Source organism: Lepus europaeus, chromosome 2 (assembly GCF_033115175.1).
Source record: "Lepus europaeus isolate LE1 chromosome 2, mLepTim1.pri, whole genome shotgun sequence".
NCBI lineage: Eukaryota > Metazoa > Chordata > Mammalia > Lagomorpha > Leporidae > Lepus > Lepus europaeus.
In genome coordinates, this window is record NC_084828.1 from 110,639,102 (window position 1) to 110,666,077 (window position 26,976).

The 26,976-nt window shown below is 38.6% G+C and overlaps 2 protein-coding genes across 5 annotated transcripts in view; one reads left to right on the plus strand and one right to left on the minus strand.

The window, feature by feature from the left end:
• On the plus strand, positions 1 to 15,710 carry LRRC34 (leucine rich repeat containing 34). The gene is made up of 10 exons (XM_062212053.1): positions 1 to 82; positions 589 to 710; positions 811 to 875; positions 1,401 to 1,484; positions 2,730 to 2,858; positions 7,007 to 7,102; positions 10,327 to 10,481; positions 10,851 to 11,006; positions 11,912 to 12,038; positions 15,380 to 15,710. The coding sequence occupies exons 1-10, from the start codon at positions 9 to 11 to the stop codon at positions 15,581 to 15,583; spliced, it is 1,212 nt and encodes a 403-aa protein (XP_062068037.1). The 5' UTR covers positions 1 to 8; the 3' UTR covers positions 15,584 to 15,710.
• Positions 15,703 to 26,976, minus strand: part of MYNN (myoneurin) — a 19,724-nt gene continuing 8,450 nt past the window's right edge. For 3 of the 4 annotated variants that reach the window (XM_062212025.1, XM_062212038.1, XM_062212044.1), the window contains 5 exons: positions 26,227 to 26,386; positions 23,324 to 23,502; positions 22,399 to 22,482; positions 21,257 to 21,343; positions 15,703 to 19,226 (listed from right to left, as the gene is read on the minus strand). In XM_062212025.1, coding sequence (XP_062068009.1) covers positions 18,964 to 19,226; positions 21,257 to 21,343; positions 22,399 to 22,482; positions 23,324 to 23,502; positions 26,227 to 26,386 — 773 coding nt within the window. In that variant the 3' untranslated portion in view covers positions 15,703 to 18,963. The remainder of the gene's footprint in view (positions 19,227 to 21,256; positions 21,344 to 22,398; positions 22,483 to 23,323; positions 23,503 to 26,226; positions 26,387 to 26,976) is intronic. The other variant, XM_062212030.1, reaches the window with a different exon arrangement.

Genomic DNA, 26,976 nt, shown 5'->3' on the forward strand with positions numbered 1-26,976 from the left:
ATCTGTGTATGGAGAAACACCGGAAAATTAACCATTTTATATTACGTATACTCCAAGAAGTGGATGAAGAAATTAAAAAGGGGTAAGGAACACCAATGCTTGATTATATCAGTAGTGTTCAAGGGTACTCAGCGGTGAAAATCCTGTTCTACTCAGTGGTTTGGTAGCCAGTTGAAGGTGCTTGATTCAGATAAGTAGCTGAGTGACACTGTCAGCAAGTTTCAGAGGTGGTATAGGATATTTAGAAGAGCGATAGACCACAAGTCTCCAAGCCTGGGCTCTGGATTTAACTCTTGTGAGTTGCGTGAGTTTAGGTAAATCACTGAAATTTTCAATGTTACTATATATAAAGCAGGGATACTTTGTGAGAAATTGTTATGCAGTGTATAATAAAGTGCTTTTGCAAAGTCTGTAGAATGTTCAGTAGCTTTAAGTTACCTGTGTCTATCTATGTACTAGTTAAGTCTACCACAGACTTGGTTCTGGTAAATGTTATCTACAATGTTACTATTTACACATGATGAAAAAAATCCTTTCCTTTCTTTACTGGATTTATTTATTAAAAAAATTCATTTTTAATATTAACAGACTGGAAAAAGGAATCACAGTAAACATTGCTGGTAACAATCGTTTAATACCAGTAGAAAGAGTAACAGGTGAAGATTTTTGGATTCTTTCCAAACTTTTAAAGAATCATCCGTGTATTTCTGGTATGTGTCCTTAAGAATCAATACCTGCTGCTTTTCATTTCCTGAGTTTGGAAGTATTCATTATAAGGAGTATCCGCTTCTATTCATCTGTATCCCTTAGGTTTGGATGTTAGATATAACCTCCTAAGTGATGTTGGCGCATACTATGCTGCAAAGCTGCTGCAGGTATATTTTCCTACAGAATATCCCTCTTTCTGCTGATAGTGAAACCACTTAGGCTAATGGCACACACAAGATCACTAGTTTTTGCAAAATGTCAAGGGTCCTGACTCTGCTATATTGTTTATTTATTGAAATGATTTTTCTGCTATATTTGTTCCACTGGAAACTCATGTGTCTTATTAAGAGCTGGAACCCAGAGTCCCTGAGTCAGCTGTCAGGCACATGTGCACCATGACTGAACACATAAAGCACAGCCATACTTCCAACTGTTGGTCAAAACTGAACATAGTCTTTTCTGTCATTTATATTGCAATTATATTTTTGCTTAAATGATGATCTTTTATTTGTTTTAATGGTAGTTGCTTTTCTGGAATTTTAGTTTTTCTGGGTCATAAAGATATCCTTTGGAGTTAACACTTTTACTAAAATAAAGTTTGTATGTTTATGTGAGTGTATATGTGTAAATATAAAATTGATTGATTTCCAGTAATGTATGTGTAGTAAGTTTATTTTACCTCTTTATTTTAGAAACAACTTTATCTCGTTTACTTAAACCTTATGTTTAATGATATTGGGCCAGATGGGGGAGAACTCATTGCCAAAGCACTACGTGTAAGTACTTATGTACTTCAAGCTAATGCTTTGTGTGGGAATTTTAACTTCTGATAGCTTGGAAAAAAGTGTTAAATGTTAATATGAACTTATTTTAATATTGTAGGAATGTATTTTTTTACTGTACTTCAGTTTATTGAAGTGTGAACATTACATGAACACCTCTGAACACATTTAAAAAATAAACAGCTTTATTGAGATAAAATAATCTACATATATAAAATATATCCTCTTAAAGTCTTTGATACACTTTTTTTTTAAATTATAGTCACAGAGTTGTGCAGCCATCACCACCATCAGTGTTCTTAGGACATTTTCATCAAACCCTCCACCCCCAAAAAGCAGCCCAAACCCATTATCAAATACTCTCCCATTTTTCCCCTCCCCTCCTCCCTAGCCTCTGGTAGCCACTGATCTACTTTCTGTAGATTTTATATATGAGTAGAATCAAATAATATGTGGCTTTTTGTGACTGCTTTAACATATTCAAGGTTCACTCATGTTATAACATACCTGCACTTCATTCCTTTTTGTTGTCAAACAATATTCCATTTTATGGGTACATTGTAGTGTACTCATCCATCAGTTAATGGGCAGCTGGTTTTTTTACTTTTTGGCTGTTAGGAACCATGTATGGATATCTGCACATTTTTGTGTAGACTGACATTTTCAGTTTTGGAGATTGTATACCTAGGAGTGGAACTGCTGGGTCATGTAATAACTCTGCTACCATTTTGAGGAGCTGTTTCCCTAAGTGGCTACACCTTTTTACAGTTCTCCCAAGTCTGTGATGAGTCTACAAATAGTAATATGGTTTCCTAACTCATGTAATTTAGAGAATTCTGTAGACTTTGGGCCGGCACCGCGGCTCACTAGGCTAATCCTCCGCCTTGCGGCGCCGGCACACCGGGTTCTAGTCCCGGTCAGGGCGCCGGTTCTGTCCCGGCTGCCCCTCTTCCAGGCCAGCTCTCTGCTGTGGCCAGGGAGTGCAGTGGAGGATGGCCCAAGTGCTTGGGCCCTGCACCCCATGGGAGACCAGGAGAGGCACCTGGCTCCTGCCATCGGATCAGCGCGGTGCGCCGGCCACAGCGGCCATTGGAGGGTGAACCAACGGCAAAGGAAGACCTTTCTCTCTCTCTCTCTCACTGTCCACTCTGCCTGTCAAAAAAAAAAAAAAAAAAAAAAGAGAGAGAGAGAATTCTGTAGACTAAAACCTAATTAAGTTTTGATGTTTTTTCCTTTCAGAAGAATACAACCCTGAAATATCTAAGAATGACTGGAAACAAGATTGAAAATAAAGGTGGAATGTTTTTTGCTACAATGTTGCAAATAAATTCCTCTTTAGAGAAATTAGATCTGGGTGACTGTGATCTGGTGAGTAAATGAGTTATGAGAAACCACCCTGATTGTGGGTCATTCTTCCATGAAACCTAATGGAGAGAACTGTTCAGGAGACCAGCTAAATGAGTCTTTAAGAATGATTCATCTTGCCACTAATGTCCAATGTCAGAGAAAAGGTGTTTCTTCCTCTCCCTCAACATAATAGTACAGACTGTTAATAAAATCAGATTATAGTAATAGTAAATACTATAGAAAACTACCTAGTATAATAAAAACATTCTAAAACTTGCATTCATAGCTCATTTTAATTTGCATTGGATTTTTTAAAGCAAAAAACTGGGGACTGGCACTGGGACGTAGTGGGTAAAGGCACCGCCTGCTGTGCCAGCATCCCATATGGGTACCGGTTTGAGTCCTGGCTGCTCCACTTCCAATCCAGCCCTCTGCTATGGCCTGGGAATGCAGTGGAAGATGGCACCCACATGGGAGACCCAGAAGAAGCTCCTGGCTCCTGGTTTCAGATCAGTGCAGCTCCAGCCTTTGTGGCCATCTGAGGGAGTGAACCAGCGGATGGAAGACCTCTCTCTGTCTCTCTCTGCCTCAGCCTCTCTGTAACTCTGCTTTTCAAATAAAATAAATCTTTAAAAAAAAAAAAAGAAAGTACTCTTTTTTTTAACTAAATAGTACCTCATTAGTATAATATAAATTCCTTTAAAAAAAGATTTATTTATTGATTTGAAAGAGTTAGAAAAGAGAGACAGAGAGAGACCTTCCATCTTCTGGTTTACTATCTAGATGGCTGCCAACTGGGCCAAGCTGGAGCCCAGAGCTTCATCTGGGTCTCCCACATGTGTGACAGGGACCCAAACACTCTGGCTATCTTCCACTGCTTTCCCAGGCCATAAACAGGGAGTTGGATCAGAAGTGGAGCAGCTGAGACTTGACCCAGTGGTGGCTTTACTCGCTATGCCACAACATGGGGCCCCCAATTTTTTTTTTTAAACTTTGTTTATTTGAAAGGCAGAATGGCAGAGGGCGGGACTGACAGGGAGAAAGAAAGATTTTTCCATCAGCTGATTTGCCACCCAAATGGTCCCAACAGCAAGCAGTAGCTTAACCTACTACACCACAATGCCAGTCCTTATAAGTTCTTTTATTTTTGAAAATAGCTTATAGATACTTATTATTTATATTATAGCATTAAAAACTTAAAATTAGGATGCTAAAAGCTGCTATGAGCCGCCTTCTGGCCTGATAAAGAGAAATGTGTGTTTTATATGTCTTCAGACTTCACTTTGTCAAACATGCTTTCAAAAATTAAGGCCCACTCTTTTTTTGAGAGAGAGAAAGAAAGAGAGGTGTTCCATCCAATGGTTCACTCCCCAGATGGCCGCAACAGCTAAAGCTGTGCCTATCTGAAGCCAGGAGCCAGGAGCTTCTTCCGGGTCTCCTACAGGGGTGCAGGGACCCAAGGACTTGGGCCATCTTCTACTGCTTTCCTGGGCCATAGCAGAGAGCTGGACAGGAAGTAGAGCAGCCGGGTCTTGAACCGGCGCCCATATGGGATGCTGACGCTTCAGGCCAAGGCGTCAACTCACTGCGCCACAGCACCAGCCCTAAGGTCCACTCTTAGGAACCTGGTACATAGCTTCAGATTAAAGCAAAATTCACTGGGATATGAAAATAGTAAGAAGGGCCAGGCAGCTCTTTGGGGTTGTTGGTTTAAGGTAATAGATGCTATCTGTATGGTTCTGGGAAAGCATTAATTCAATATTCATTTTGGATACATGTCAGCCATTCTGTTAGGCACTAAGACTACCAAAGCAATTCAGATATGGCTCTGATGCTTAAAAAGCCCTTATATTTTAAGAAGATTTATTTATTTATTTATTCATTTGAAAGGTAGAGCAACAGGGGGAGGGGTTGGGAGAAGGGGAAATCTTCTATCTGCTGGTTCACTTCCCAAATGACAGGCAGGTCTGGGCAGGCTGAAGCCAGGCTGGAACTCCATCCTGGTCTTCCACATGGGTGGCAGGGGCCCAAAGGGCCATCTTCCATTGCTTTCCTAGACACATCAGGAAGCTGGATTGGAAGCAGAGCAGCTGGGACCCAGACTATCACTCCAGTGTGGCATCAAAAGCAGCATCTTAACCTGTGCCACAACACTGGCCCCCCAGCTTATATTTAGCTGGTAAAATATCTATCTGTGGTGCAGCAGGTTAAGCTGCCACATACAATGCCAGCATCCCCTACTGGAAGGTCTTTTCAAATCACAGCTGCTCTGCTTCTGATCCAGCTCTCTGCTAATGTGCCAGGGAGGCGGCAAGTGATGGCCCAAGTTCATGGGCCCTGCCACCCATGTGGGAGACCTACATGTAGTTCCTGGCTCCTAGCTTCAATGTGGCCTAACTCTGGGCCATTTGTAGCCATTTGAGGAGTGAACCAGCAAATAGAAGACTGGTATCTCTCTCTCTGCCTTTCAAATAAATAGATGAGTGAGTGAGAGAGAGAGAGGGGAGAAAAGGGGAGGGGAGTGAAGGGAAGAAGGAGAGAAGGGAAGAAACCGAGAAAAACGCAACCATGACTGAGTTCTTTGATGAGAAGAGAAGAGATGGTGACAGGATGGTCAGTTAAAACCTGGGAAGGTGCTGCAGTAATAAGGTGTAGGAGTACCCACCATGGAGAGGGTCTGTGGCAGAACATTGCAGGCAGGGGAGCTAGCGTAACAGACACAAAGACAGCGCTTCCTTACGTAGGGTATGAGTAGCACTGCCTGTATGGGCGATGAAGTAATTTTGATGTTCATGTTTATAGATGTTTCTGTTTATTTCAAGGGATGATTTTCATTTATGGCAGGGACACAGAGTATTACAGTGGAACAGTGAGCTTTGTGGAAAAGTATTAATAGGAAAGTAGTACTGAGAAAATATTTTGCATATTCAGATATGGCAGCAGTCAGAAGGGAGGAATAATGAAGTATTAAGTATGACAGATTTTCATAACAAGAAAGTCAGCCTGACAGTGTGGTGCAGTGGATTAAGCCACAGCCTGCAACACCAGCATCCCATATGAGCACCAGTTCAAGTTCCTGCTGTCCCACTTCCCATCCTGCTCCTTGCTAATGTGCCTGGAAAAGCAGAAGGTGGCCCGGGTGTTCGGCCCCTGCACCCACGTGGAACATCCAGATGGAGCTCCTGGCTGCTGGCTTCAGTGTACCCCAGCCCCAGCTGTTGTGGCTAATTGCGGCGTGAACCAGAGGACTGAAGATCTCTCGCTTCTCTCTGTGTGTGTCTTCCTCTCTAACTCTGCCTTTCAAACAAGTAACACCCAAGGGAAGGAGGATTAGGCCCTTCCAGTCGGGTAGAGGGAGGGAGGTCAGTGGGAGCTGTGACAAAATCTGATTAGTAACATGTTCCCACCAGAGTATGAGGAGGAAAATGAAAGGCTTGCTCAGGGATGTGCACTGCCTAAGTATCCTAGCCCCAGCCAGAATCCATGTGTGTGTTTGCACATGGAGGTCTGCATCCCTGGGCACCGGAGAGAACTTTGAGGCTGGGAGCAGACCTGGGGCAAGCGCCCAGAAAATGAACAGTGAAACATCAGGGAACCACCCATGCAGGCTGGAGATAGATTTTAGGGCAGAGAAAAAAGAATTTAGTAACACTTCATTTCTGAATTTGATCAACCTACAATACGTAGAGCAGGAAATGCATAAACCTTTTTAAAAAACAATTTTGAGGCCGGCGCTGTGGCTTAACAGGCTAATCCTCCGCCTTGCGGCGCCGGCATACCGGGTTGTAGTCCTGGTTAGGGCGCTGGATTCTATCCCGGTTGCCCCTCTTCCAGGCCAGCTCTCTGCTACGGCCTGGGAAGGCAGTGGAGGATGACCCAAGTGCTTGGGCCCTACACCCGCATGGGAGACCAGGAGAAGAACCTGGCTCCTGGCTTCGGATCAGCACGATGCACCAGCTGCAGTGGCCATTGGAGGGTGAACCAATGGCAAAAAGGAAGACCTTTCTCTCTGTCTCTCTCTCTCTCTCACTATCCACTCTGCCTGTCAAAACAAACAAACAAACAAAAAAAACAATTTTAACTTACCAGAACTTCAGATCTTGAAATATTTATGTAGGAGAATTAATTTATGAAGTGTCAGTTTCCTTAATGAATTTACCTGTTTTCAGGGAATGCAAAGTGTGATAGCATTTGCTACTGTACTAACTCAAAACCAAGCAATTAAGGGAATGAACCTCAACCGACCCATACTGTATGGTGAACAGGTATGTGTACAAAGTGATGGTAGGTAATAAAAACAGCGTAATGATAAATAAAACTAAGGTACTACTGTGATTTATGTTCAATATTCATTATATTTTTGGAATTGTTTACTTATAAGGCACTAGTTACAAATAGAAACTTATTTAAAGGAAAATTATACTAATGCTTGATAAGATATTTATAACTAAATATGCTTTTAGATGTAGCTCATGTGTCACCTTTCCTCTGAGGAAGTAAACTTGTGAGGTCAAAGTACTTAAAAGGAAACCATAAATGATCAAGAGGCAGTTTTTTACTGTTATGGTGATGTGACTTAGCCATTACTAAATCTATAACAAAACGAATTGGGATTTGGTCATATCTCTAGGTGAGCTCTTGGCTGGAGACAGAAAGATAAACAAAAAGCATGGTTCCCGCTTTCAAGGCTTCTCCCTGTTTAACATTACTCTCATCAGTAAAAAGCTAGAGAATAGGAATTCATTTAATTATTGTTTTAAACAAAAACAGAGATCACTCCTAAGAGGAAAGGTAAATGTTTAAAGCACTTTGTGCAGCCCAAAAAATAAGCATTCGAGTTCAAGTTCAAATGTTCATTTAAGTTCAGTGTTCAAATGAACTTTAAACTTGTTTTTAAAGAGAATTAACCGGTAAACTGATTTGAGAGGCAGAGAGATGGGGTTGGGGATGGGACAGAGTACCCATAAAATGGAATATTGTTTGGCAGTAAAAAGGAATGAAGTGCAGGTATGTTACAACATGGGTGAACCTTGAATACGTTAAAGCAGTCACAAAAAGCCACATATTGTTTGAGTCTACTCATATATAAGCACGTCTACAGAAAGGAGATCAGTGGCTGCCTAGGCTGGGGAGTGGGGGAGGGGAAAAATGGGAGAGTGGAAAAATGGGAGAGTATTTGATAATGGTTGTGGGGCTTCTTTCAGGGGGGAGGAGGGAGTGATGAAAATGTCCTAAGAACATTGGCCGGTGCCGCAGCTCACCAGGCTAATCCTTCGCCTGCTGCGCCGGTAACCCGGGTTCTAGTCCCGGTTGCTCCTCTTCTGGTCCAGCTCTCTGCTGTGGCCTGGGAAGGCAGTGGAGGATGGCCCAGGTCCTTGGGCCCTGCACCCGCATGGGAGACAGCCAGGAAGCACCTGGCTCCTGGCTTCAGATTGGTGCAGGGCGCTGGCCATAGCAGCCATTTGGGGGGTGAACCAATGGAAGGAAGACCCTTCTGTCTAACTTTGCCTGTCAAAAAAAAAAAAAAAAAAAATGTCCTAAGAACACTGATGGTGGTGATGGTTGCAGAGCTCTGTGAATTAAGTACTTCCTGTACTTCCCTGCTCTGCTGTTCCTATATAAAAGCCTGTAAAATTATTCTATTTAAGGGTTTTACTGTTCATTACATGAAGGACAAATAACAAAATAAGAAGCACTAAGATGTTGAATCTCAAATTTGATTGTTCATGGGGAGTTTGGAAAAATGTCATTGTTAAGTGCCACTCTGGACAAATTAAATCAGTGAATGGGGCTAAAATGCTTTACTATTTCTCCCTTCATAAGGGTGATCCCTCTCTTTCAAGATTCTTAGCCTAAAATGCAAATGCCAAAATATCTTGGGTATGTCATCTGTGCCCAGGTATGTCATCTGTGCCCAGGTAGAGTAGCATTGCACCCTCTAAGTGGTCAGTTTGCATTTCAAAGCCCTAAATTAGAAACCATCCCTTTTTTTCAGTGTCAAAGCAATACTCCCAACAAATCAGATTTAGAGTTACAGAATACTGAACTATAAAAAATAAATTTCAGTTTGCTACAGAATGCTTGTTTTGTGCCAGGTCTTTTTCTTTTTTTAAGATTTTATTTATTTGCAAAGTAGATTTACAGACAAAGAGGGAGAGACAGAAAGGTCCATCCACTAGTTCACTCCCCAAATGGCCACAATGGCTGCAGCTGGGCCTATCCGAAGTCAGGAGCCAGGAGCTTCTTCCGGGTCTCCCACACTGGTGCAGGGGCCCAAGCACTTGGGCCATTTTCCACTGCTTTCCCAGGCCATCAGCAGGGAGCTGGACTGGAAGTGGAGCAGCCAGGACACGAACTGGCACCCATAAGGGATGCCAGCATCACAGGAAGAGGCTGTCTATTGAGCCACAGCACAGGCCCCACTAGGTGTTTTTTAAATGTATTATTTTAGGGACAGCATAATTTCACCACTTTATAGAAAAAGAAATAGACTCAGCTGGGTAACATAATTTGCCTATGTTTGTAAAGTAAAAGGTAAGTTAACACCTGGTCAGTTTTGGTTATTATAAACTTACCTTTTGTGCTATTGCTATGTGGTTTCATTTAGCTTTTAAGATTTTTCTGAGTACTTGTACCTAACAAAGAACAGATAGTTTTCCATGTTCATCATCTGCATTTCCAGTGACTATAAAGCTTATTAGAAGGGCAGGTGCTTGGCACAGTGATTAAGATGCTGCGTGGAATGCTCACAACTCATATTGGAGTGCCTGGTTTTTTGTTTTGTTTTGTTTTTGTTTTTGTTTTTTTAAGAATTATTTTATTTATTTGAAAGTCAGTTTCAGAGAAAGGTAGATCCAGAGAGAGAGGTCTTCAATTCCGCTGGTTCACTCCCCAAATGACCGCAACAGCCAGAGTTGAGCTAATCAGGAGCCAGGAGCTTCTTCCAGGTCTCCCAAGTGAGTGCAGGGGCCAGGGACTTGAGCTATCTATCTTCTGGTTTCCCAGGCCATAGCAGAGCGCTGGATCTGAAGAGGAGCAGCAGGGACTCGAACCGGTGCACATATGGGATGCCAGCTCTGCAGGCTGGGGCTTTAACCCACTGCGCCACAGCACCAGCCCCTTTTAACTTGATTCAGCTTGCTGATAATGTACCTGGGAAAGCAGTGGAAGATGGCACAAGTACTTGGGCCCATGTACCCACATGAGAGACCTAGATGGAATTCCAGGCTCTTGGATTTGGAATAGCCCAGCCCCAGCTGTTGCAGCCATTTGGGGACTGAACCAGCAGATGGGAGGAACCCCCCACCCCCTCTCGTCCTTGCCCTCCTCCCTCTTCCTTTCCTTCCTTCTCTTTTCCTCTCTCTGCAATCTTGCCTTTCTAATAAGTAAATAAATACTTAAAAAATAATTTAAATAACAGCATATGTTTGGAATATACATGTACTGCTTCAAAATTGTATTTTAGAAACTAGTTTATATCTATTTTTAGGAAGAGTCCACCATTCACCTAGGCCACATGTTGAAAGAAAATCACTTCCTTGTTGAACTACATTTGTGTAAGCATGATATAAAAAATAGTGGTTTACAACAGTTATGTGACGCACTGTATCTTAACAGTAGCCTACGGTACCTTGATGTCAGCTGGTAAGTGATAAATTACACATGAATTATTTAAGTCATGGGAATAATCTATGCAAAGATCCCATAGTACATGGTATACTTCATTAGACATTATTTCTAACTAGAAAATGCAGGCACTGTTACCAACCTTTTATTTTTTTAAGCTTTAATACTTACTGTTTATACTAACATCCTATATCTAAATAACTTGAATGAGCAGTTTACATATGTATACCAGGATGAAAGTAGAATTTTATGGTTAAATTTCATTAACTTGTCTTGGAAACTTAGTAAAATAAAATAGAAAGTACTGTTTATTAATGATTCGAGGTATCACTGTGAATGTAAGAATAACACTTTGTGTTTTCTAATATAACTTTTTTTCTTTCCTAGCAATAAGATAACTCATGATGGGATGGTGTATTTGGCTGATGTACTGAAATGCAATACTACTCTGGAAGTAATAGATCTTTCTTTTAACAGAATAGAAAATGCAGGAGCAAACTATCTCAGTGAAACTCTAACTTCACACAACAGAAGTCTTAAAGCGTTAGTATGATTTTATATTTCATCAAGACAACAGAAAAAGTTAAATTTTTAGAATGCTAACCTCAAAGCCCCTTACTCTGAAGATTATGATGTTGTGGTACAATGGGTTAAGCATCCCAATATGAGCACTGGTTCAAGTCCCAGCTACTCCACTTCTGATCCAATTCCCTGCTAATACACCAGGGACCTGGTCATTGTGGCCATTTGGAGAGTGAACCAGATCTCTGTCTTCCGCTTTTTCTCTTAAATAAATAAATAATATTCAATTGAATGAATATTCAAAAAAGGATGATGAAATATGAAAGCTTAGTTTCTAAACTTCATTGTATTAAGTTTCAGTAAACATTTCAATTTCTGCTTTTCCTAAGTAACATCTTTTCATCATAATCCTGGTTATGACTGCTTATATTGTCTTTAATTTTAAAAAAATTGTAAACTTTCAATATGATAGGCTTAAAAGTGAGTTTGAAAGAAAATACATCCAATTAGAAAAATTCATCTCTTAGAGTTTAGAAATTACATGGCCAATATTTTGATGATTACATTAAAACATACTGAAGGGGTGTGTGTTTGGCATAGTGGCTAAGATGCTGCTTGCATCCCATGTCATAGTGCCTAGGTTCAAGTCCTGGCTCTTGGTTTTGGTTCCAGCCTTCTACTGCACACTGGGAGGTGGCAGGTAATGGCTCAAATACTTAGGTCCCTGCCACCCAAGTGGGAGAACCTGATTGAATTCTGAGCTTCTGGCTTTACTGTTCAAGTCCTGGCTGTAATGGACATTTGGGGAGTGAACCAACAAATGAAAGATCTCTGTCTCTTTCAGATAAATAAAAATATTTTTAAAATATGGAATAATGTATTTCTTTGTGGAACTGTGTTTCCAGGGTTATTTTGTTTTTCTACAGGTTGTCAGTAGTCAGCAACAACATAGAGGGAGAAGGTCTTGTTGCACTTTCAAAATCAATGAAAACAAACCCCACATTCTCTAATATCTACATTTGGGGAAACAAATTTGATGAGGCTACGTGTGTGGTAAGTTTTTATCTCTACTGATGACTTTTCCTAGGATCATCTGTGTAACATCTGACTCAGACAGTATTTACAGGTGCCTTGGAAATGATTACAAAGCCTTATGAGACACTGCTCATTTGATAATTTTACACTTAAGTCCTAAAAGTTAACTAGTAGGAAGTTTTGTGGTTGAAATAAAAGATGTTAAGTATCATCTTACAGTTCTAACTCCTCCAAAGCAAAAGTTTAAAAAAATTGATTTGATGTGCAAAATTTCCAATCTACTCGCTAATAATTGTACCAAGATGTAGAATTGAAGAAGTTATAGTACAAGCTGTCAAAATATTTGGTATATTATAGAAATACAAATTTTGACTTTTATTTTTTCTTCATTTTTTTTCCACACAAAAATTGTTAGGTTGGTGCTTGGCCTAGAGTGCATGGCCTAGAGGTTAAGATACAGTTAAGACACACCTATTCTATTTCAGAATGCCTGGAATGAACTCCCATTTGTGGCTCTCCTCTGATGCAGAGCCTGGAAGGCAGCAGTAGTGGTTCAGGCAGTTGGGTTCCTGCCATCCATGTGGGAGACCTTGAATGAGTTCCTCAATCCTGATTTTGGCCTCACCCACCTCTGGCTGAGGCAGGCACTTGGGGAGAAATTTTTTGGATTGGTGTTCTTTCTTTGCCTCCCTCTCAAATAAGAAGAAAATTGTTATTGTGCTTTTTTTTTTTTTTTTTTATTGGACAGGTAGAGTTATAGACAGTGAGGGAGACAGAGAGAAAGGTCTTCCTTCCGTTGGTTCACTCCCCAAATGGCCACCACGGCCGGCGCTGCACCGATCCAAAGCCAGGAGCCAGGTGCTTCCTCCTGGTCTCCCATGTGGGTGCAGGGGCCCAAGCACTTGGGCCATCCTCCACTGCGCTCCTGGCCACAGCAGAGAGCTGGACCGGAAGAGGAGCAACCGGGACAGAATCCAGCGCCCATATGGGATGCCAGCGCCACAGGCGGAGGATTAACCAAGTGAGCCACGGCGCCAGCCCCTATGCTTTTGTTTTGAAAGGAGTATCAAAGAACTATCTCAGTGAAATTTTTACTTCACACAATAGGAGTCTTAAAGTATTACTATGGATTTATATGTAATCAAAATAACAGAAAAGTTGTAAAATTCTCAAAATTTGCAAAAGGACCAAATAAAATCCCACTATTAAAGTTAATAAAATGTATACACTGAATAGGGTGTTTGGCACAAAAGTTAACACCTGGGATACCTGCATCCATGTTAGAGTGTGGATTGAGCCCCAGCTCCTCTGCTTCAATCCAGCTGCCCAATAATGCACACCTGAGGAGGCAGCAGATGACAGTTCAAGTACCTGAGTCCCTGATGCCTTGTGGGAAACCTGGAATGAACTCTGGGGTCCTGGCTTCTGCCTGGCTCAGCTCTGGCTATTGTGGGCATATAGGCAGTTGAACCAATGGATGGAAGGCATACGTCTGCCTTTCAAACAAATGCACATAAATAAATACCAGGATCTCAAAAAAACCTGTAATTTTAGAATAACATCTATATCCTTTTAGTTCTACACTAGAAGCTATGTAAGTTGTGTCTGGAACAAACTAAACACAAGCAAATTTTTAAATGTTTTAGTCTAAATTTCTGAACCCCTCTCCATAATGGCAGTTCTACTGACAAACCAGTTCAACACATGTGTATTACACCCTTTCGTAGATATCAAGGATCCCTAAGAGATGTACAAAGAATATTCTTTAAGGAGAACAATTAATAGGCCAGCATCTTACAGAGGTGGGGGACATCTTATCTGTGGGCCAAATAAGGCTCATTAAATCATTTGGCCAGGTTAATTTTTAAGTTGTTAATTTTGTGTGGTCCCTGAATTATGATATATTTAGGGGCCCTTGGAAGAAAAAAAGATTCCCCACCCCTGAAATTACAGAGTTATTATTAACCCGAATGTCAATTAGTAGGGCCAGCACAGTGGGTTAAGCTGCAGCCTGCAGCACAGGAATCCTACACGGACACTGGTTCAAGTCCCGGCTGCTCTATTTCTAATTCAGCTCCAGCTAATGTGACTGGGAAAGCAGCAGAAGATGGCCCAAGTGCCTGGTCCCCTGCATCCATGTGGGAGACCTGGAAAAAGCTCCTGGCTCTCAGCTTTGGTGTGGCCGTGGCCCAACCCCAGCCACTGTGGCCAACTCGGGAATAAACCAGCAGATGGAAGCTTGGTTTCTCTCTCTCTCTCTCTCTCTCTCCCTGTAGCTCTAACTTTCAAATAGATAAATACATCTTTAAATGTCAATTGGCTTTAGCAGGGTGGGGGTGGTGTGTTCATGAACTCCATTACAGTTGTATACCCAAATCCAGAATTTCTTTTACTTTCTAAGGGAAAGGTCCCTAACAGGTTTTTGAAAGCATATAAAGCAATCTCTCTTGCCATTTAAAGAATACCTGTAGGATCTGAAAAAAAAAATTTTTTTTTTGACAGGCAGAGTGGACAGTAGAGGGAGTCAGAGAGAAAGGTCTTCCTTTTTGCCGCCGGTTCACCCTCCAATGGCAGCCGCGGTAGGCGCGCTGCGGCCGGCGCACCGCACCGCACCGTTCCGACGGCAGGAGCCAGGTGCTTCTCCTGGTCTCCCATGGGGTGCAGGGCCCAAGAAGTTGGACCATCCTCCACTGCACTCCCTGGCCACAGCAGAGAGCTGGCCTGGAAGAGGGGCAACCGGGACAGGATCGGTGCCCCGACCGGGACTAGAACCCGGTGTGCCGACGCTGCAAGGCGGAGGATTAGCCTGTTAAGCCACGGCGCCGGCCAAGATCTGAAAATTTTGACCAAGGGAACTTTGTTACACAGAGCTGGCAGTATAATTAACTGTAGGAGTTACAAAATGACAAATATGTTTCATCCATTAAAACTTAGAAGTAAGTCTTATAACCGAGTTTCATTGTGTTAATTAAATGCATAAAAATCTAATACCTGCAAAATATTAAAATTCATGTTATTCAAAATATTTTTTTAAGACTTATTTTTATTTATTTGGAAGGCAGTTACATACAGGGAGAGACAGAGGGAGATCTTCCATCTGCTAGTTCACTCCCCTTCACTCCCTGGGACAGGCCAAGGTCCTGGAATTTCTTCCAAAGTGGAGCGGCTGGGTCTTGACCCTGAGCCCATGTGGGATGCTTGGCATCACAGGTGGGGGCTTTACCTACTGTGCTACAACACCAGCCCTAGAATATTGTCTACAAATTAACATAGCTAATTTGAAAACCAAACTTAATTTGCATTATGTAAATGTTTACAATACATATTAATCACAGATTTTCTTTTCTTAAAAACCTTAGGCATATTCAGATTTAATTAAAATGAGCTATCTAAAACCAGACAATACAGATGTGGAGCCATTTGTGGTAGATGGACGTGTGTATCTTGCAGAACTCTCCAATGGCCTTAAAAAACACTATTATTGGACACCAACTTACGGAGAAGCTTATGGCCATTCGTCTAATGCAGGTTTTGCTCTTGTTCCAGTAGGTCAACATCTATGAAAAAAGAGCTCTGAAATAGTTTTCTACATTTCTCTAATTGCTTTTGGAATGTGGCCCATTATATGTATTTTCTTTCATAAATTAGAAAAGTTACTTTTGACAAATGTATAAAGGTACGACTTTATTAAACTGCATTGTGAAAAAACCTGTAATTTTCTACAAGAAATATGATAGCCTGAAATTTTAACTTTGAAGAAATAAGCCTAGGAACCCATTTAATTCCTTTTACAATGGAAAATACAACCAAGTAGTGAAATAGCATTTAAGTAAAGGTAATTACAGTTATCTTTTTTAAATATTTGTTTTGTTTTTTTGAAAGGCAAAGCGACACAAAGGGACAGAGATCTTCCAAATGCCTGCAATAGTCAGGGCTGGGCCAGGCCAAAGCCAGGAGCCTGAAATTCAGACTGGGTCTCTCATATGGGTAGTAAGGACCCAAGTACTTCTAGATCTCAATGTGGTTTACAAATAATGAGTGAAATGTAGAATTTAAAGAGTACACATAAATAGAGTTTCTTTTTTGGGTGATATTTCTAGCCAAGTTCAAGGGACTCAAATCTCCATTAAAAAATGGGAAGGTACATTGAAGAGTTTCATTCATTTTATCTGCTTTCCAAAAGGCGGAACACCAAGAAGTGTTTAATAGTTCTCAATATTTGGTACATATTAATATCACATGTGGGGCTCCTGCAAATGTACGTGCCCAGTAGACTGTTGCAGCAGGTCTCAGGTAGAGTGGCCTGAATATTGTTATTTCCTAACCATGTTTCTGGTATGCTTAAGTGTTGTAACTATTAGTCCAGGAGATTTTTAGAAATTAGTACGTTGCCTATTTTACATACTCATTTGCATATTTTCTGTTGGCTAAAACATACAGAAATGATAAACAACTGTGGCAATGGACTGACAGAAATTTGGGGAAAAAAATTTTCCAAAATTTGTCTATCAAAATCATCCTGTGAAATTAAACATAAAACAAGTACCATTAAAAAATATCAAAAATAATTTATACATAACCTAGAATTTCCTTTAAAAAAAGTCTAAAATCTAGCAATACATTAGGAATAATCTAATACAAATACAAAATTATATTCATTTAGAAAATATTTTGTTTTTCAGAAAGAAATCCAGCATTTTAAAGATGTTCAAAAAACTTTGTAATACTTAAATAATTTAAGAATAGACCTTTCCCAAAACATTGATTATAACAAATATATCTAAAGATGGACATGACCAAAATGATAATGATTGTCAGAATGACACTGGATACATACAACCTAAGTAAATGCATATTATGATAACAGCACATAGCAGTATGAGATGATAAGGGATACTTAGTTTGCAAGCTCCCTTTACATTGGCATTCTGGAAGAGCAGATGATACTGATCAAGACTCAAGCCATGTCAATTTAAAACAGTTACTTAGCTAAGCCAATGTGATGATAAAAAGCACTATCAATCAACCTTAGCCACTCTAGTACTATCAAATACTAAAAAGAACAAATTTGAAGGTTAATCTATTTAAAGACAAAATGCAAATTATTATATTAGAGGAACCTTGCCAACTATTGCCCTTATAGAATTATGACATCTTTCTTTTGTTCATTAGCTGCTTGGATTAATGAAGATACAAATTTTAAACACAACTTTTTCATTTTAGTAGCTTCTTAAAGAGGCCATGCCTTCTAATTTTCTTTAATTTTTAATTTTTAAATTTTAATTTCATCACATTCCAATGAATTCCTATCATATTTAAGCCAGAGTAGATTAGCTGAACATTTTATAACTTTTTAAGTTATATTAACTTTTAATACATTACTTAGAACACATGCATAGATTTGTTAAATAACCAAATATTTGGTTTCTAGTATACAAAAGCAGTATTTCAAACTCTCTTCAATTAAGTCTGTCCCACTGGTGGCAATTTAAACTGTGAAAATGCTTTGTGTGTTGTGCAATGGTAAAGAGCTCCACAAGAAGTAAGTGTTTTCATTATACTCTCTAATTAGCTTCTATGACTTGGACCCCAAATCAAGAAAATTGCAATTGAAACCAATACCAATAAAAAACACATTAACTTTATTACAAGTGTAGTTTAAAACCAGGAAACAAATAAGCCACAACTAATGCATGGCAGAAATAAGAAATAATGTCACCGTGGTGTTTGATCAACACTGTATAGACTGCCTTTGTGGAACTGAAAATTTAATGTCCAAAGATCAGGCTGTGAAATAAATTAGTATGTGGAAAATAGGATGGGGAAGAGTGGTAGCGAATATTTCTACATTCACTTCAAAGGAAAAGGACCACAGTGAAACTATGACAACCAACAACAGAAAGTTGTGGATTAACTTACAAAATTTAAAAGCCCAAAGTTTATAGAAAAAAAGTTTTATTTATTAACTGACTTTCTGATAACCCAAAATGTTTACTTATAACTGAAGTTAATTTCTTAACTGTTTATGGAATATAATGTATCAAATTTAGAAGCCAGGTGATTTCTAATATGCATAAAGTTTATGTCTAGAAACTTTTTAGAATATTTATTTTAAAAAGTGCATAATAGGCATAAAAGAGCTTATCAAAATATTTTCAAAACTCACCATATTTTCAATTCCAGTAATCTAGAATCTATTAAAACATAAGTTCAATCAAATTCTGAAACTTTTGACAAAAACATCAAATATCTATTTAAAATTTTGAAAGCACAGTCTCAAATAACTCAAACCAAAAGTACTGACCGTTGGTTTTCTTCAGAATACTAATTTTAAATGAAGGAAAATATATTTACAGTTTTCTAGCTTTTAAGAAACATTTGTTTCATTAGAAAAATTACTTCTAAAGGAATATATTAATAGAGAAATAGCACAATTCTTATTTAGTACCTAAATTTCATAGGCAGAAATACGAACTTTTTTAGTTTATATATTGGTCAATGGAGTTCACAAACAGCAACACTCTTGGGCTTCTACTCTTATGGATTTTGCCTACATTTTTTGGGTAAGGAAATAAAAAAAAACCCACAAGTCAAACTAAATCATGTAAACCAACAAATTCTCCTTCAGTAAATGAAGGGTAATTCTAAAATGCAACATAAAAAAAGGAATTAAGGCAATTAAAATTAAAACTTATCTACCCAAAATAGTACTACCCTAGTATAATTCATTCTGTAAAAAGCTGAATGTATAAGACATAAAAGCCAAAAATCAAAAATAAACATTGTAGTTATGATGCAGAATCAGGTTTGCTTTTACTCCAGTGAATGAAAAATAATGGTCACAACTTGAATGAATGGAAATCTAATATGAATATATGCACATTACCAGAGATGCTTGATTTACTGCCAAAAACATCTTAGCAATTCCATATTCCTCACCAAGTCAGTATAACTGCTGTAAAAAAATCAATTGTGGTTCTGAATACCCGTTCACAGTTGACCTCAACAATGTATCTGCTGTAGGAGACTGGTTATCTGTGACAGGTAGAAGCATATGGTGATCTTCAGTGCCAAGTGGAAGAGACAGAGGTAAAGTCATATCAGAAGGTTTTACGTCCAGAGTTTCTGACAAAGGACTTTTTTGTATGGAATCTTGTTCACTCAAAGTATGATCCTCTACATTGGAATCTAGAGTTTTATCTGCACCTGAAATGGAAAGGGAAAAAAAAAAAAGTATGCTATCTTTACATACAAAACTCTTGAGATAATCTACTTAGCATTCCTAGGATTTACATTTGAACCTATATACCTTTACTTAAAGCTGTTTCTCTTTTGCTCATCCCTCATCACCTAAAACTCATTCTGGCTCTCAAGGCTAAGTTCAAGCACCAACTCTATTATAAACATACAGTTAATAATTCTGGACTAGGGTGAGCTGTTTCTTATTTACTTTATCACACATTTGTTAAGTTTCATAAACTTCTGGCATCTCTCTTACTGCTATTTAATATTCTTCTCAAGGATGCTCTGACCTAAAATCCTCAACTAGACTATAAATTCCTTGAAGGTAAATTACTGTTAGAGAAGTATAACTTCTCTAACTCTTTCAAAGTATGGAACACTGATATGCCATAATAAATACTCTATATCATCACTGGATGTTTTAATGAGTTCATAATGTTCTGAGTTCAAATTCAGAAGATGACACTCATGTATTTTCAGAGGTGAGAAATCCTGCTCTACTCAGAGTAATCATACTGACAAAAGATGTACTCTGTCTTCAAATTTTCCAGTAGCTTAAAATGCTATGTGCTCCCATGGATTCAGTTTCACTGTCCTCATTAAACAGACAAAACAGAATTTACTTCCATAAAATTATAATTCTCCATATTCTTTTAAAATGCTATGTGCTCCCATGGATTCAGTTTCACTGTCCTCATTAAACAGACAAAACAGAATTTACTTCCATAAAATTATAATTCTCCATATTCTTCCACTCTTCAGTTCATCCAGTCAAGAATACAGCCTGTGCTTTCTTGTCCCAGTGACTCTTCACAATGTCCTCCACCTAGAATGAACCCTCCTTTCCCTATCTCCATCCTTTGAACTCTTCTCCACTGTTTAAGTTCCCCAAAATCAAGTCCTTTCCAGTACTCACCTCAGAAAAGCTTAGTATCCTCCTCAGCATTTTTGTGTTTATTATGTCCTAGATTATCTCTTATAATTTAGATGTCTGGTTTCTATACCTGGTAGTAAGCTCTTTGAGGACCAAAACTATGCCTTGTTTAATTTCATGCTTTCTCATATTTGTGTACTTTGTAAGTATTTAATAAGTGGTCTTGAATGAACAATTCATTGCAGTTTTCAGATGTTTCCAACCTAACCCTTTTGATGTCATGTTTGCTCTAAGAGATGTAATATCATATCTTTTTTTTTTTTTTTGGACAGGCAGAGTTAGACAGTGAGAGAGAGAGACTAAGAAAAAGGTCTTCCTTTTTCCTTTGGTTCACTCCCCAAATGGCTGCTATGGCCGGCGTGCTGCACCAATCCGAAGCCAGAAGCAGGTACTCCTTCCTGGTCTCCCATGCAGGTGCAAGGCCCAAGCACCTGGGCCATCCTTCACTGCCCTCCTGGGCCACAGCAGAGAGCTGGACTGGAAGAGGAGCAACCAGGACAGAACCCGGTGCCCCAACCGGGATTAGAACCAGGAGTGCCAGCACCGCAGGTAGAGGATTAGCCAAGTGAGCCGTGGCACCGGCCTATCATATATCATCTTTATACACTGAAAAAGCCTACTGTTATTTATCATCATGACAAATAAAATGGTAAGCACTGGGAAACTTTTTCAAGGATTCATTTTAAGCAACAGACTTAAAAAATTTTATAGCCTGGCTTTTCATTTTTATGTATTATAAAATTTTGGGTTGCCTATTTTCCTACTTTCTCTCAAACATTCCAGGACTAGTGTTTGTGATACCCTTTTATCCTGAGTTATCCAGACTCTAGAATGGAAGCAGTGATATCCAGCTTGCTCACATGTTCCTTCATTCTTGAAACTATTCTTAAGTTTTTAAAGGAGGAAATTTTTTTTTATTAGAAGCTCAATATAAAAAGAAATCCAGAGAACATTTCTGCTTTCCTCATGCATATATATCTAAAATTGTTAAAATGTACATCTCAACATTTTAATGAATAGCACCAATATGATAGCAACAAATTTTAAAAATCACATTTACCAGAATGGACTTTTGTTTTGTGCTTCTTTAAATTTTTGATATCTGTGTAAGAATTTCCACATAATTCGCAGATAAACGGTCTTTCTCCTGGGGAAAAAAAAGTTTAAAACCTCAATATTTTAAAAGCTGCTAGTTAAGATAAAAATATAATGTTCCAGAATATAAGGTAAAAACGATTGTACTTTTTATATTTGGTTTCAAATGATTATTTTAATCATTTGGTTACAATAAAATGATATGAAAAATTCCATACACATAGGCACTGTTATAGAAAATGAAGCCCTATTTCAGGAAAATCAGTTTCTTCATTAAAAGAAATTGTTTCCAACAACAACAACAAAAAAATTTATTCTTTTATTTCTATCAGATACTTAGTGAATTGCACTGGATGGCATTCACTATAAATATCTGATGAAAGTATTTATGCCATATTCTGGCAAATATATAGAGGAAGGAGCAAAAAGCCTAATTATAGTTTCTGCTTTCAGTTACCTTGAAATTAGAAGATTCTTTAAAAAATATTGGCAGTATGCTACAATCATATAACTGTTTTAAAATAAGGAACTGTTCATTTAAGAAGCATGAAAATACAAATAGAAGTTTCCAACAAACTTATTAAATCTCTACTAGGTACTCATTAATCCAGGTAAGAATTGTGAGGAGGGATTTTGAAACAGAGCAGTATACTTTAAGTCACATTTTCCTTTAAAATTTGTTTATAATCAGTATTTTCTTCATATTACTTACAAATTACTTCTTAGAACATGTCTATTAAAATTTATTCCTAAAACTTGTATACTAAACATTGTTTAATAAGAAAATCTGATCTTAGTATTATCTCTCCCTTTTCATTTGTTGGAATATCTGTGCAATTTAGTTCAAAGCATTTAAAAACTATTAATTATCTGGCACATTTCCTGGGAAAACTATACGATTCTTGACCAAATTTAACATTCCCAATAACTTAAAAAAAAAAAAAAACCTAAGATATGTAAATAAAAAGTTGATATTTATACATTAAATATTGTTATAGGTAGAGTATGACTAGACACCATGAAGTCCATAATGGTTTAAAAGTCAATGTTTACATAAAAAGAAATTAAGAGAGAACAAAAAATAATACGTTCTCCCTAAACACAGACCTGTATGGGATCGAAAGTGTTTGTTGAGCTCTCCTGAGGAAATAAAACTTTTCCCACAAATACCACATATGTATGGTTTTTCACCTAGATGGAAAATAAAAGCGAAGTGGTGTACTATACCAATAAAATATTTAGCAATTACAAATAATCTAAAGTAAGCTGTTCTAAAATATGATTTATAAAACTTCTATTATATTTTATAGATTTTAGTGACCCAATTTCAAATGAATATTAATAGTTATACTGTTCATATAATCTGATACTTTTCGCATATTAAAATTTTATTACTTCAAATATAACTTCTAGTAGAGATGAACTGAGTAATGAGTTAAGTTTTTATATGATTAAGACATGTAAATCATTACTCTTTTTCATTTCTTGTTATCTATTATATTATCTCAAAGGAGAATGAGTATTTAGAGATGATTCTATTAAAAAATGTAACCTACAAAAAATGAAAATCTCTGACCAATTCAAATTTGCTTCAAAACTAATACTTTGCATATGATCTCAGAAAGTCTGTGAAGGAAACCTCCTAAGAACTTGTAAAATAAATGTTCTATCCAAACCCACTCCCTACCCCTAACATCATTCCACAATTTCATCCAAAGGAAATGAACCTTGAAGATGCTGAGGTCTTCTAAAGTCATAAAACATATCTCAATTCAAGTTCATACATAATCAAAATTTTCCTACTCATTTTAATCTGTATCAATTACAGGGTCAAAAATTTTACCCACCCTGTATTTTTCTAGAAAATGTTAGCTTTTATATCTAATTTATAAATATGTGAAAATCATAGACATGTCTTTGAGAAGTGCAAACACAGATATCTAAATATAAAGTCTGTAATCTCGGTAAAGGCCCAATTCCCCTTTTTCCTTTATTCCTTATGTTTAGCAGTTTCTTTTTGTCAAACTCTTACCTGTGTGTTTTCGAGAATGAGTGATAAGAGAACTGGAGACAGCAAATGCCTTCCCACAGGTGTCACACACGTAAGGCTTTTCACCAGTATGCCTACGGACGTGATACGTCAGTGTGCTGGCTTGAGCAAATCTCTGTCCACACCTATCACAGACATATGGCTTCTCTCCACTATGCTTCCTGTTAGTAAATAAAGTTATACTCTGGTGAGTAAAAAAAATTTGGAGGTTAATTTATATAGCAAACATTCTTCACAAAGATTTTTATTTCATCTCATCTTGAAAGGCCAACACTGTAAGATTAACAGTTGTTTCAATGTACACTGACAAAAATAACTATTACCAAAACATCAGTTCTGGTTCTAAGATGTATTTAAAAAAAAAATCTCGGGGTCGGCGCCATGGCTCACTTGGTTAATCCTCTTCCTGCGGCGTCAGCATCCCATATGGGCACCGGGTTCTAGTCCCGGTTGCCCCTCTTCCAGTCCAGCTCTCTGCTGTGGCCCAGGAGGGCAAAGGAGGATGGCCCAAGTGCTTCGGCCCCTGCACCCACATGGGAGACCAGGAAGAAGCACCTGCCTCCTGGCTTCGGATCGGGGCAGTGCCAGCCGCGGCGGCCATTTGGGGAGTGAACCAATGGAAGGAAGACCTTTCTTCTCTCTCTGTCTATAACTGTACTTGTCAAAAAAAAAAAAAAAAAAAAAAAAAATCTGTCATAAACTTTATGTGTTTGTCATGGACCACTAATATTCAGGCAATTATTCTCATTAGTTCATTAGTTCACTTTCACTTGTCAAGTCTCTTTGAACCACTGGCACACCTTCACCCATCATTACTTCCTGCTAATATCCTTGTCTCCTATTGCACTGAGAAAAATTTCATCAAAAGAAAAATTTCTACCATCACAACTCTGCTTATAAGGATCTGCACCTATACGGTTTGCCTTCCCTCAGGTTAACTTGATCATGAGGATGAAAATTCATCTAAATCCAATAGTTTGATTTGTGTAGTACGTCAGATCTTACTCAATATTACTCCTACAATTTTCCCCACTCAACATCATCTTTCCCCACTCCACTGAATCATAGCCTACAAACATATTGATAGCTCCTATCTTTTAAAAAAGTAACAAAGAATATCCCTGAAAGCACTTGCTCTTCCATTTCTCTGCTTTACCAAAAATTTGAGTTCTCAATATTCCACTTCCATTGCTTCTCTATTTGTCTCTGCTAAAAATGCTTTTGTCAAAAGAGTTATCACCTCCCATTTTGTTAAACCCAAACCAATTCCAAGCCTCTACCTCCTTTCACCATCAGAATTTTACACAAATGATCTAATCACTCCCATCTGGAACAATTTCCTTTACTTGGATTCCAGGGCAGCCCACTTAACTACATTTCCTCCTGTTTTGGCTGCCCCTTGCTAGTCACCTCTGCTGGTTCTTACTCATCTCCCAAAAAATCTTAAGATTATAAGGCTTCAGGACTCAGTCTTTTTATCTATTTCTATTCATTTTCTTGGAGACTTATTTAGTGTTACAGCTTTATTATTATTATTATTATTATTATTATTTAAAGGTCTTCCATCTGCTGGTTTACTCCCCAGTTGGCCGCAATGGCCGGAGCTGTGCCGATCCGGAGCCAGGAGCTTCTGGGTCTCCCATGCCAGTGCAGGGGCCCAAGCACTTGGGCCATATTCCACTGCTTTCCCAGGCCATAGCAGGAAGCTGGATTGGAAGTGGAGCAGCCAGGACACGAACTGGTGCCCATAGGGGATGCTGGAACCACAGGTGAAGACTCAGCCTACTATGCCACCATGCCGGCCTGTGTTATAGCTTTAAATACTACCATGTGCTGGTGACTGCTAAATTTTTATCTTCAAACCAGTCCCCTCAACTCCAGACTCAGATAACCAATTTCTTATTGCACATCTCAGAAGTTTAATATTCATCTCAAATTTAGCATGTACTCTCTCTCAAACTGTTGTTCTTCAACCTTCTCCATGTTACTTAAAGTCAACTTTATCTTTTCAGGTACTCAGGCCCAAAACCTCAGTATCATCTTTGACTCTTCTTTCAGACCCCATATCCAAGCTGTTGGTATTTTTTTATTGTGTTAGTTCTACCTTTAAAATATATTCAGAGCCTGCTACTTTTTTTTTTTTTTTTTTTTTTTTTTTTTTTTTTGGACAGGCAGAGTTAGTGAAAGAGAGAGAGAGAGAGAAAGGTCTTCCTTTTTCCATTGGTTCACCCCCCAAATGGCCGCTACAGCCGGCGTGCTGCGCTGATCCGAAGCCAGGAGCCGGGTGCTTCCTCCTGGTCTCCCATGCGGGTGCAGGGCCCAAGCACTTGGGCCATCCTCCACTGCCTTACCGGGCCACAGCAGAGAGCTGGACTGGAAGAGGAGCAACCAGGACAGAATTCAGCGCCCCAACCGGGACTAGAACCCGGGGTTTAGTCAAGTGAGCTGCGGCGCCGGCCGAGCCTGCCACTTATATTCTCCACTCTTTCCTGAACTGTCATCACTCTCACCTGGGTATTATCAATAGATTCCTAACTGGTCACCTTGCTTCCATTCCTGCAATACTGTGATCTATTCCTAATACAGCAGCCAGAGTGATACTCTGAAAATGCGAGCAGGACTGTATCACATAATTCTCAGTCTCAAGATGAAAAGCTTTATAATGGCCTACAAACTAATTACCAGAGGACCACACTATCACCGTATTCCTAGTAGCTTCCTCCTTATATTCTTTCCAACCATGACTTCTTGTGAATGTGCTAAGAATACTGTGTAATAGAATCACAATTAGAACTCTACAGTCCTGAATTTGAATACAGTAGTCTATTCATAGAACAATGGTAATTATTAACAAGAATAAAAGATGAAAACAGTTCATTTTTTACCTTGCATGAATCTTGAGGTTGCTAGAAGTTGCAAATTGTAAATTGCATACATCACATTTATAGGGTTTTTCCTCACCATGATGCATGCGACTATGGAAGACTAGCTGGCATTTCTGAGCAAATCCTTTATCACACAGTTCACATTTGTATGGCTTCTCACCTAAAGGAAAAAGTAAATAAAACTTACATTTAGAAGGAAATATTCTGTTTTAAGTGCATAAGCTATATAAACTTGCAAAAGTTTCATCAATAGTACTAGCTTTGGTAGTCAGAAAATGTTAACTGCTAAAAGTAAAAGCAAATAGGATCTTTTTTTTTCAGACTACTGAAAATACTGGTAGAATTAAATTAGTTTCTCGATTCATAATACTGAAAGGTGATCAATGAGAAAATATGTATTACATCCTAAATGGTACATATCTAAGAGTACCAATGGTGCTCATCCTTTACCACCACAAAGAGGACATGCAAAATAAAGTAAATGTTGAAGTTAGGAAGCATGCAAGGAGATGTTAGCACTATCTACAAATTGCCCTGAATTGTTAATTGTACTTTCTCTTTATCTGTCTTAATAGTTTTTTGTCTGTCAAATCTTAGTAAACTAGAACTAAGTTTATGCTTATTTTGAGTGAAAGTGGTAGCAGCAGTTGCAGTTGATGTGTTAGGACTTAAAATACCAGTTTCAAAAAAAAAATCATTAAAATACTTATTTATGCCTACAAATCTATTTCTAATAGTCTAACATTGCTA